The 13522-nt window shown below is 31.9% G+C and overlaps 2 protein-coding genes across 2 annotated transcripts in view; one reads left to right on the top strand and one right to left on the bottom strand.

Moving 5' to 3' along the window:
* Positions 1-13522, top strand: part of LOC143245228 (glycoprotein 3-alpha-L-fucosyltransferase A-like) — a 524457-nt gene that overhangs the window by 77982 nt on the left and 432953 nt on the right. The window lies entirely within an intron of this gene.
* Positions 1-13522, bottom strand: part of LOC143245226 (uncharacterized) — a 63127-nt gene that overhangs the window by 11558 nt on the left and 38047 nt on the right. The window contains exons 5-8 of the mRNA XM_076491343.1: positions 13319-13492; positions 11225-11354; positions 6322-6427; positions 256-394 (exon numbers count right to left, since the gene is read on the bottom strand). Of these exons, the coding sequence (XP_076347458.1) occupies positions 256-394; positions 6322-6427; positions 11225-11354; positions 13319-13492 (549 nt within the window). The remainder of the gene's footprint in view (positions 1-255; positions 395-6321; positions 6428-11224; positions 11355-13318; positions 13493-13522) is intronic.

Genomic DNA, 13522 nt, shown 5'->3' with positions numbered 1-13522 from the left:
CTACCGTTGCATCATAATATAATCATATACCAGAACACGTGAAGTATTGAAATGCAAATATCTTAAATGGTTATTGGTTAAATGATATCTCTATCTCAATGCTTACAGTTATAAATTAAAGCACAAAAGATGAAACCAAGGACATAGTATCATTCAAGTAACTCAGCTTGTAGAACTTACAACAGCCATTGTATACAAAATAATTAAACTACATAAAGTACTATATTTTTAACAAAAAGAAATAATATTTCCTACCTGAGTCAAGCTGCACATTACAAATTACTGTTGTTCCATTTGATTCACCATTCATAAACATTAACCTAGTTCCATCTGGAGTTTTGAAAACACAAGAAACTTTTCCAGTTTTCCCTTCAAATGCTCCAGAAATAACAACCTATTTATAGTAGATAATAATGCACATTTTGAAGCATGAACAGTTAACAGACATGGAAATACTGCACAAAATATATATCTACTGTACATTAGAAGACAAAATTAACTATCTGATATCTATGATTCTACTAAGAAACCTGTGTTATATTTTGCAGCAAGTTGATTATTTATCCACCAACATGTTGAATGCACAACCCTTTATAACATACACATCACACAAGAAAGGTTAACAAAATCAAATCAACATTACAGTTAACCCTAATATTGACTGCTGGGGTTTCTTGTATTATAGTATTTATACAAAACAAAGGAGTGATTTCACTCAACATTTTGGTGTACTCTTTACAATAAATGCATTAAGAAACAAAAATACAAAATTGCTCAACATTATGCAGTATGTATACCCCACTGGCAGTAAATGTTATGTCTAAAATTTTGTGGTTTGCGATTTAATACAGATTAATCTCTTAGGAATATTGCCAAGCACCAACATTCTCCTCATAGCTAGCAACATCCAAGATCTTAATATCATTTGCAAATATAAGTAACTTATTGGCTATTCCTTCATCTATGTCAATGATGTAAGTGAAACATAAAAAGTCCGAAGACTGAGCCCCGACGTATCCCACTTGTGACATTAATCCAGTTTGACTGAATTTCATTTTTAAACACCCTCTTGTTTCTCCCATCTAGCCACTCTTCTATTCAATTTATTAACTTACCCTTCACACCCATAATTGTTTTTACAAGCATCATGAGTGGCACCTTGTCAAGTGCTTTCATAAAAACCAGGTACACCAAATCAACACAATTACCCTCACCTAAATAAGCAGTAACCGTTTCAGTGAAGGTCAAAAGATTAAAGCAAGATTTTTCCTTAGTGAAGCCACATTGACTGGTCAACAAAATTCAAAACTTTGTTAAATGGCTTTGCAAAGTATCTTTTATCAGTCTTTCCAAAACAAATACAGCAAAATGTTAAAAAACTATCATTTTGTTAACAATACTCTTATATTACTAATATGATACTTAACAATTTCTGTAATAAAATAGAATTTTAAAAATATTAAACCTTATCTAAATTAATTTTAAAAGGTTTAAGCTGTCTACAACAGTCCTAATTAAATAACAGTTAAATACAAATAACTACAAACAGTGTACGCTATCACAATTTATTAATGAAAAGTACTTGAAAGATACTAAAAGTGTTTCAATGTAATGTTTCAACTAATGATACATCTGTGACTTTGCAAAGCATGTATTGGGTCAGTAGTGATTGAGAGATGATTTTCATTCCAAAAAATAAAAATGCTTCTTCCCAGCACAATTTTCATAATTCATCATCTTAACCTCCAAAAGCTCCTCAATTAGCAAGTTTTGTACTTACATTTTATTGTCTGGCCTAACAGTAACTTTAGAGACACCATCTTTCTACAGAGAAATTAAAAGTTTAAAAAGTGTGGAACAGAGAAATACCAATTTTTAACCCTGCACTAGTGATCTGAAAGTTCCAAGTTACTTTTATCAACAACAACAGCAGCTAACCCTTTCTTTTCTGTTTTATAGCTCCAGTCTGTACTCACTGCAGACATAATCCTCACACCAATATGCAACAAATCAGATTAGTAGACCATTAGCTGTTTCCCATGTAGCTAATGTAAACAGGAGTACATGATCTGGTGCCATGTTTAACATTGTGCTGGAGCCAGTGAAATTTTAGAAGTTTTATTAGGCTAAACTACTAAGAGGTTTGTAGTTTTTTTACAGTTTTGATTAATTTTATTAAAAACATAATTAATAAAAAAAATATAAAAACATTAATTAAGCAAAATCAAGTAAAACTAATTAAACTTCTCTCCTAAGCCTATTTAGTCTTACAAACGTTTAAAATATATAGCTTTTAAATAAGCATTTTATAATACACACACACATATTGGTCACTAGAAAATCACATTCCAAAACTTTTATAATCCATTATTTTTCTACTAAAGATATAAAATTTAAACATTCTCTTCACATAACCAAATCTGATTAACATAAAACAAGCAATTCTAGTCAAACAACATGAAGAAATAAAGCAAAATTTTAAAATTTACATAGAGGAGAGCTTGGTTTTTCTACTTCTTATTTAAATGTCCCTCAGTTATGTAAAGTTGATTGTCAAAGAATCTTGAAAGTTATAGAAAGAAAAAAGGTGTCTTTGGCTGATCAGATAAAAATGAAGATTCAGATATTTTAATATATTTTTTCATTAAGAAGTTAAAACTTAGATAAGATAAAAAAAATTGAGTTACAAACCATGTTTTCATGCCAAGTGTATTGACATACATAACAAAGTTGCTTAATTAAACTGGTAAATACATCACCATAAAAAGTCACCACATATACTTTTGGACCCAATAATGAGGAATTTTTGCAACTACTAACTTCATATAATAATTTAAGAAAAATAAAAATTTTCATCTATGGTTTGATTTGTTTTAAGTTTCTCACAAAGCTACCTGAGGGTTATCTGTACTAGCCTTTCCTAATTTAGCAGTGTAAGACTAGAGGGAAGGCAGCTAGTCACCACCACCCACTGCCAACTCTTGGGCTACTCTTTTTATCAACAAATAGTGGGATGGCTAAAAGGGTGAGCATGTTTGGTGTAATGGGGATGTGAACCCTCAGCCCTCGAATTACAAGTCGAGTGCCTTAACCACCTGGCCATGCCAGGCCGTTACACCAATTACACCTTGATTACATAATTTTTATACTCCAAAAGTGTAAAAAGATCACAATAGTTATACACTCTTCGATAGCATTAAAAGTTATAATTTTCTTGAAAATGTATTTCAAAAAGGTACTTATCTCCTGTCACATAAACAGCTATTATCTTTCAGTATTGCCTTCTGTGTCCAAAAAAAATTTATGCATGCCACAAACCTTTTATCTCCTCTCCATTTGAATTGACTGACTCTAATGCATCTCTCATGTAATTCATCATGCATCAGCCACCCACCAATATGATTGTGACATACTCTATTCAATTCTACCCTGACCATCAGTTTGAATTTTGGCAGAAGATGGAAACACCAGTTATCAACGGGGGAGTGTGGGAAGTTTGAAAGTAAATACCGATAAGAAATACATTTTTAATATAGGAAAATTATAAGTTCCAATATGGTACATTACCTCCATTCACATAGATAGCTAGAACACTACATTGAATAGGTCAAGAAACCTGCGTGAGGAAAAAAAAAAAGAAGTATCCTATGAAAGCATCCATATGACACTCCCTAGGAAGTCAGATTCTAATATCTGATGTGGTGGACTGCACCACCTCTGAACCAGGCATACTCTTTGCGCATCACAGAAAGATATTGCACATATGGATAGAAAACAGAAGAGCACATCCGAGGGACAGAGAACTAAAATTGTATATCGACCCAAACTATATAATATTTATTTAACTCTCACCCAGATAATATAAAACTGGATAAAATTAAAAGGATGTGTTCAAGGTGTAGAGTAGGTATGGAATCATAAACCATAGGTGGCAAGTCAATTACATCCAAAACCCATGCCTCTGGGAAATGACATCTATACTGAGATAGGATGAGGATCATACTGTTAGTCAACTATGATCCAAAACCCAGGCCACCACGATCTGACTTCCATGTGAGGGTAGGAAAAAGGATCGTATCAGTGGGGAGTCAACTACAATCCAAAACCTAGCCATCGGGTGGGGGTAGGAAAGAGAATCATATTGCCTTCACCTCAGGTTCATGAGGTCTGAGGGAATTAAGGATCCCAGCCCCATGAACTGGGAACATTTTAATATAAGAAATTGACAGATCAAACAGGAAACTTGACATCCAGTATCAAAAATGGGTCTATGTAATGTAAGTCATTTCCCTCAAAAGTGAAATTAATAAAAACTACCCCAAGCACAGTGACATTCTCAGAATAACAAGCATCGAGGAGCAGAAAAAGGGGAAGAACTATAATAATCCTCAAGTACCTCCACCATGACTCACAAAATGGTTGAAGTGAAAAAAAGTACAACTGAGGAGGGAATGAAGAATATATCAACTATGACACACGTGGTGATTTATGTTGATTGGTTCAATTCTAAACCCAAACATTGGGAACTGACATCTACATGGGTGTTCAATAAGGGATCCCAATTAAAGGATTGAATTGGAATTTTGTTGGCTCACTCCTATTTATATTTATTAATAATGAAGGATATCACATCATATATACCAGCAGAGCATCACTACCCTACTCTCATCTGAATGGTTGTATCATCATTTCAATATTTTGTTATATCTTGTATTTTACTAACCTATTCAAAAGGGCTCCTTCATGGTTCACCTCCCTGGTGATTTGGAAGTGGAGAGTTGCAAGGACTTTCAATTCAACTAGATGAAAACGATGAGAAAAAACATGGTAAAGAATACAAATGAATGACAAGATATTGGATACGTTGCAGCAAATACTTCTCTAACCTGATGAACCAGCCCACTGTAGCTACCTCTAAGAGCAGCTGATGAATAGGTGGACTCCTAAGTTAGAATAAGATAACAAATTGCAAGGAAATTCCCTCTGATAAAATCCAAAGAATTTGTAGTGAACCATCACTAGCCAAAGGGTAACAAAATCATACAGTCAAGTCCTCACCAGACTGGAACCTACCAGTTAGTTTCTGGTATTGTTGGCAACATGACTATCTGTACTGATTAAAAGGACAAGATAAGAAACCCTGAATGGAGAAACAAGGGAGGATAGATAATGACCAAAACAGAAAAACAGGAATAGGGGCCTGTAAGGGCTCCAACTTTAACAAAAAAAATCAACCAAAGAGGAAAGAGTAGAGTGGTGATGCACAGGCACATGATTGAAACATATCGTCATATAAAATGGACCACACACAAATGTCTACATGCAAGAGACAACATATGAACTAAAGATAAAGGTCATGTCACAACCCAGAAGATCCCAACAATAGTGAAACTACACGTGTAAGGCGAGAGCCAGAGACAACAAACAAGCTAGTGTGGAGGTATTAAGAAATCATAGAAAAAGGGGGGAAATGGATAAAACACCACTAAAAATTGTGTCAAAACTGCCACACCAGGCCCAGTTGATTCTACATGAGGCGTAATTAAAGACATGATAAAATCTGGTGGTGTAAAAAAACTGTCAAAACTTCATTGGCCTGAAGAAATTTGGCTTGTTCAGGAGAAATAGTGGTGCAAATACAGGAGAAGGGCATTGACCCAAAAATCATCAATCTTACAAACGATAATAGCAGTGATATACAAGTCTCCCCTAACTGCAGACTGTAAAATAGTGCTAGAAGTATTACATCCAATGCACGAACACAATATCAGAATTCATTTTTGAAAAACATAAATCAGATGTGTTTGATGAAAGTATACGAATTTGAGAAAAAAATTAATAGAGACTGGGCAGTTAAGTAAAAGTAATATTCAATGTAAAGTAAAATATAATGAGGAAATACAACTTCAGAAATTATTACAATCATGAATGCAATTCAAACAAAGAGCACCAACAGAAAAATTATCTGAACATGAGTACTTTGGTGGAGTGTTGGCATATGATGATTTGCATGAGACATGCATTGGAATCAGTCAGTTCCAACAGAGTAAGTGATAAGAGGCTTGCAGAATGCATAAACAGGTTGTTTGAATATACAAAGTAACACTAAATGAGAATAGTCAGTTGTGTGAGAAGAGGTAAAGTACTATATAAGAATTAATTGTTTTAAAAAAAATTAAATAAATTTTATTATAATGGTAAATATCAAAGTAATTCAGTTTGAAAAATCATGGTAACCTATTTTATAAATTATGATTTTATGTGTATAATGTAACTTATCATTAAATCTCTGTATTCAATCTTCATTGAGAAGACAAATACCTCAGTTTCCAAATTTGAAGGTGCTGCAAGTGGGCGAACACTATTTAACTTGATACAAGAACTTCCGCCTCCATTACACACCCCACAAGCATCTTCTTCTCCTGTCCTGCGATATCAATGAATTGTTATCATTTTCTATTGAATCCTGCTTTGAAAGAAACCTATTTAAATGTTTATTAGAGCAATAGAAGCTTACAGTAACCAACAAAATCAGACAAATTGTACAATATTAATAATAATGAAAAAATATGCACTTCAAAATTTAACATAAAAATGTGAAAATTTTAGAACCAAGATGCATCTGTTTTTTAGCAAATCAATATTATGTTAGACATAGTAATACAACTGTACAATGGTATTGTAAAATATTTAACATGACTTAGCAGCCAAAATGTGGAGAAATGGTAATAATGAAACCTGACAAGCCTTAACTGAAACAAGCAATTTAAATCCACTAAAGAAAATCTTTTATGAAAACACTGTTTATTGTATTTGGGCAAATACAATTTGCACCTAATTTTGAAATGGTAAATAGAAGATTTGTTTTTTTTACACATCACTAATACAAGATGTATCTGAACAGTTCCTAAATACAGCAAACAACTCTGATGTATTAAAACCTTTTTTAAAAATCTTTCACTGAAAATTTTCTTTCCACATCAGTTTTACAGAATTTATTGAGAGTTTATAACTGATGATACACTAAGCCAACCATTCATCTTCACATGAATCTTTGTCATTTCTAAAACTGTCACTACCATCAGATTAATTGGATTTGCTTCCCTGAACCTTTCTTTCACCCTCTTTGATTTCAACAGCATGTTACCATCCATCCCATTCACTGCATTGGATATGCAACATTTTTTGGAAACTTTGACGATTTTCAGTGGTAGCTTCTAGTAAAATGCCTAACAAAATTAAACGTATGCGTATAATGCATAGTCAATTTCACAGGAGGTAAATAGAGGGAAAAAATATATCTGGGCAAATACAATAATTTGCAACATTTATAGATAAACAAAAACTGTTTCTTATATTTTTCTACCTTACTCAGACTTAACAACAAATTATAAGATTGATGTTCAGGTCCTCAGTACTTATGTTGTCCCAATTCCTCATAAAGGCTTATTCTTATTTTCAGTTAGTTTTTGTTGGGTTTTTTTAAAAGAAATTTTCAAATTACTCTACATTTAATATGATAAGACATCTTCTAATGGTTTCCTTTACACTACATTTACAATGATAAGACATCTTCTGATGGTTTCCTTTACTCTACATTTAATATGATAAGACATCTTCTGATGGTTTCCTTTACTCTACATTTAATATGATAAGACATCTTCTGATGGTTTCCTTTACTCTACATTTAATATGATAAGACATCTTCTGATGGTTCCCTTTACTCTACATTTAATATGATAAGACATCTTCTGATGGTTCCCTTTACTCTACATTTAATATGATAAGACATCTTCTGATGGTTCCCTTTACTCTACATTTAATATGATAAGACATCTTCTGATGGTTCCCTTTACTCTACATTTAAAATGATAAGACATCTTCTGATGGTTCCCTTTACTCTACATTTAATATGATAAGACATCTTCTGATGGTTCCCTTTACTCTACATTTACCATGATAAGATATCTTCTGATGGTTTCCTTTACTCTACATTTACTATGACAAGACATCTTCTGATGGTTTCCTTTACTCTACATTTACTATGACAAGACATCTTCTGATGGTTTCCTTTACTCTACATTTAATATGATAAGACATCTTCTGATGGTTTCCTTTACTCTACATTTAATATGATAAGACATCTTCTGATGGTTTCCTTTACTCTACATTTAATATGATAAGACATCTTCCGATGGTTTCCTTTACTCTACATTTAATATGATAAGACATCTTCCGATGGTTTCCTTTACTCTACATTTAATATGATAAGACATCTTCCGATGGTTTCCTTTACTCTACATTTAATATGATAAGACATCTTCCGATGGTTTCCTTTACTCTACATTTAATATGATAAGACATCTTCCGATGGTTTCCTTTACTCTACATTTAATATGATAAGACATCTTCCGATGGTTTCCTTTACTCTACATTTAATATGATAAGACATCTTCCGATGGTTTCCTTTACTCTACATTTAATATGATAAGACATCTTCCGATGGTTTCCTTTACTCTACATTTAATATGATAAGACATCTTCCGATGGTTTCCTTTACTCTACATTTAATATGATAAGACATCTTCTGATGGTTTCCTTTACTCTACATTTAATATGATAAGACATCTTCTGATGGTTTCCTTTACTCTACATTTACCATGATAAGACATCTTCTGATGGTTTCTTTTACTCTACATTTACCATGATAAGACATCTTCTGATGGTTTCCTTTACTCTACATTTACCATGATAAGACATCTTCTGATGGTTTCCTTTACTCTACATTTACCATGATAAGACATCTTCTGATGGTTTCCTTTACTCTACATTTACCATGATAAGACATCTTCTGATGGTTTCCTTTACTCTACATTTACCATGATAAGACATCTTCTGATGGTTTCCTTAACTCTACATTTAATATGATAAGACTACTTCTGATGGTTTCCTTTACTCTACATTTAATATGATAAGACATCTTCTGATGGTTTCCTTTACTCTACATTTAATATGATAAGACATCTTCCGATGGTTTCCTTTACTCTACATTTAATATGATAAGACATCTTCCGATGGTTTCCTTTACTCTACATTTAATATGATAAGACATCTTCTGATGGTTTCCTTTACTCTACATTTACCATGATAAGACATCTTCTGATGGTTTCCTTTACTCTACATTTACCATGATAAGACATCTTCTGATGGTTTCCTTTACTCTACATTTACCATGATAAGACATCTTCTGATGGTTTCCTTTACTCTACATTTAATATGATAAGACATCTTCTGATGGTTTCCTTTACTCTACATTTAATATGATAAGACATCTTTTATTTGTTGCCTTTTCTGCCTTTTAACAAAACAATATATTTGACTAAAACTTTTTACTAACATTTTTAAAAGATACACTATCACACATGTGATTGCCATTTTCTTTGCTTCTAAAATATACACTAATGCACCGTTAATCTTGTGTAAACCAAAATTTATTAGACAAATAATCGGAACATGTTTTATTGCCAGAGGAAACAGCAATAGCCTATTACTAAATAAAACCTTTCATGATTATAATTAGAAGTGGAGAAATCAGAACTCGAATGTGTCGTGAGTCACAGAATAATAAAAACTAATAATTTTTAAAACTTCATCATGAAGTTAAGAAATTAAAACATGGTAATATAAAAATTTGTATTACAAGTGTTTTAAAGCAAAATTTATTGACCTAAATGTGTGTGTTTTTCTTATAGCAAAGCCACAGTGGGCTATCTGCTGAGTCCACTGAGGGGAATTGAACCCATGATTTTATCATTGTAAATCCACAGACTTACCACTATACTGATGGGGGAACAACATAAGTAGATGACAGTGCTTTAACTTTAATTATACTTTGAATGGTTATTATGAGGTTGATCAAATTAATATTCTTTTGAATTAAGAGTAGAGAAAATAACAAATAAAGTTTTATTGAAAAAAATTGAAATGTACTTTGGAGGTTTTAGGTATTATACAAAAAAATTTGAGACTTTTGAAATAAGAAAAACATATTTTACACATGGACCATTCAAAACAAATACTCAACATACTCATGAACAAATCTTTTAGTTTATTAAAAACACTTCCATAAAAAATATGATATTTTTGTATATGAAAGACCTATAATGTTAAATGAAACACTGCCAAATATACAACTATATTGAAAGTTGGAAGTAATAAATCTGTAAATATTTTAAACAAGTACAAAAATGTCAAATGGTGGGTCAAATTGACCAAGCCTGTATTTAAAGAGTTAATCAATGCCATCTATGCTCATAGTCCAATGCTTATAGTGGTTTATCACCAAGCTCTAATCAGGGAACTTCATAGGTATGTGTTTGAATGTGATTACTATAATAGTCATTAAATAACCATGGCTATCAAGATGTAGCTGGAGACTTTTGAGGCTCTTTACTCTTTTAAACTCTCTTCTATAAAGGTTTGTCTGCTATCACCAAGAGTACTGAATATTTCCTTGTTTGTGTCCTTTTACTTATTAATCTTTCTATGTGAACAATTTGAACAATTGTTAAAATAGCCTCTAGCCATAAGATTGCTCACGATGAAATTATGCATCATTTGGCAAAAAATATGCTATAAAGCAACTATAGAGGTGCTAACTATTTCGCTTACGGTGCCATAGCTTGTACTTATGGTAACATGCTATTACATAATAATATGCAGATTACTGTTATATGATTAATTCACTCAACCATTCAAAAATTTATCATAAATAATTTCATGAGACAATTGAACAAACTCAAACTTTACTGGTCAATCTAAAAACAAATAATTAAGCTAACTAAACCCAATTACAAAAATAACAAAATTTATTTGTTCATTCAAATATCTTAATCTTCCGTACCCGTAACAGCTTCCTACCAAAACATATCACATTAGAAGCCAAAAAAGAAAAAAAAAAGAGAGAGAGAGAGAGAAAAAAAAATATTTTTCTGGTGTTATATTAAGCAAACTAATTTTTAAAGCTTTTGCCGATACTTTCCACGGTCAACTAGTCATTTTATAATTACCCTTTTTTTCAGGAATGTGTCCCAATCAATAAGTGGCTCTGTCCTGGAAGACTATCATGACCCACGGGTGGGTCCTGTGGGAGCCAACGTGTTAAAGTGCTTAATACAAACGTTGTTCAACTGGTAAAGAATTTACCAATGGATTAGTGACTTACCCATTGCAAGGACAAGGTATGCCACTACCAACACAATTTCCACAACCATCTAAAACATCTGTAATCATCACATTGGAAGTTCCTGCTACACATTTCTCACAAAGATATTTTGCCATCTGCTGGTAATTCCCTAGAGCATACAATAATAAGAATGTTAAGACAAATGAAACATTTATAAAAGTGAAGTATCAAACAAATAATGAACTGACTTTCCCAAAATACTTTGAAGAAACTCTTTCCAGGAAAAAATAAGTAACTTCACTCAAAATGAAAGCAGTTAAACATAATTAAAACAAGTGATTATTGACAAAAAGCTGCTAAATAATACACAAATAAATGTTTCTCAACAACTAAAATTATTTCTGATAAAAATTAGAGTATGATACCAGTACAGTGGGGGAAAATTCCTTTAGTGTTGAAATACAATAAAATGTAAAATTATCAAGGTCTGACAGTCAGAAGATTATTTAGATTCTTTCGTAAACATGACAGTCAGAAGATTATTTAGATTCTATCGTACACATTGGATTACTGTTTTTTCTACAGAAATGAAAAGGTTTAAGAAGCTATCAAAAAAATTAAAACTCATATTCTTCGTAACTTGTACATGTACACAGATAAAATGAATATTGAAAAGCAACAGCGTATGTCACTAATTAAACTACTAAGAAATCAGTAAAGAAAGAATATTATAGTAACAACTTTGTACATATCTAAAATAAAAGAACTCAACAATTATTGAGCCAAAAGTTAAACTGTCAACCTTTGATGTCATTCCAAAGAAAGTTAAGTACTAAATGATTTCAGTACAGTTAAACACACTCTCACTACATCCGGAAATACCATTGTTCTATCAAAAGACAATACACTATTATTTATGATCATTTTGCATGTCAGAAATGGTTGATACAGAAGTACTTATTTCAAATTAGAGCACAAGCTTGCAATGGTTGTTATACAGAAAAACCTTTCAAGTAAAAGTTACTGTAATTACTTGCTTACATTTTTTGGAAAATTTTGGGGCTCAAATACAAAGTATACATTATATGAGGGAACAGATTCTTCCAGTACTTTTCAGGTGAAATTACCAATTGAAATATTGTTTCAATACATCTCATATTCTGAAGTGATGATAAAAAATGCTACTGAATCACCAGAAATAAAAAAAAAGAGAGAGAGAGAACTACAATGAAGAATAATAAACAAAAGCTGAATGTCGGACATTTATCTTTTAGGCTTCAAGTCATGCGTGGTGTATAAAGGGTTTATTTTCCACCACAAGAACTGCACAGTTTGTGTGCTGGCACAAGTTTGCTAATAGTGAGCAGTCAAAATATAAACAAGCAAAACATTTTTGATTTTCTCGAAGCTTTGTTGCACTAGGTCAGAAGATGATTTTATCATCCCATGCTACAATATTTTCACAATATTATTCAGCTGTAGTCACTTTCCAATGCTGAAGGTAGAGGGAATTGTTTAAGAATATGTATAGACTAATTACAGGTTATCACAAGTTCAGCATTTGTTTGTCCATTAATAATATACTTGATTAGTAGTCAACCATGTTTACTAATACATGTATGTACAATCACTAATCAACACAATAATTTAATGCTTGTGTCACAGAGGCAAATCAGATATAAGAATTATTATTATTATTATTATACACACTACGTATAGATTTTTTCTAGTACGTGAAGCCAAAAATATACTGTGAATTATATGCAGGATCATACTGTACAAAGAATTTAAGATAGTTGAAAAAAAATCACTTAGCCATATCCATTTATAGAAACAAAAAATTATAAATGATACAAAAGACATACTACGAACATGTATCTAGAAGTAAATTTGTTTTGTCAAGTTTGTAATAAATACAGTATCAAAAGCATTTCTAGTAAATCACTATATAAAAAATTTCATGAACCAATATCTAGCACAAGTCATAACCCTACACACAAACATTATTACAACTATATATTTTGTGCAACGATATTTGATTACATGTACACTGTGACACATTAAATAAACTTCTGTAACTTGATTTTACTGCAATGTATCTTAAGTGGCACATATTTAATTATAATATCTTACCTGGTGCATAACATGTCTTTGTACAGTCTCGGAACTTGCTTGAAGACTGGGGGTTGAGACTACATATACCACAAGCATCAAAATTATAAGGTGAAGCTGCAGTTTCTTTACAAAGACCCCTACAGTCACGTTTATTAATCTCGAGGTCACTTTCCTCCAACATAGTATCACCACCTGGAAAATTGATTCATAAAAGTTACCCAA

This window comes from Tachypleus tridentatus, chromosome 2 (assembly GCF_004210375.1).
Source record: "Tachypleus tridentatus isolate NWPU-2018 chromosome 2, ASM421037v1, whole genome shotgun sequence".
In the NCBI taxonomy this organism is placed as follows: domain Eukaryota; kingdom Metazoa; phylum Arthropoda; class Merostomata; order Xiphosura; family Limulidae; genus Tachypleus; species Tachypleus tridentatus.
This window is presented reverse-complemented; position numbering and strand designations above follow the sequence as displayed.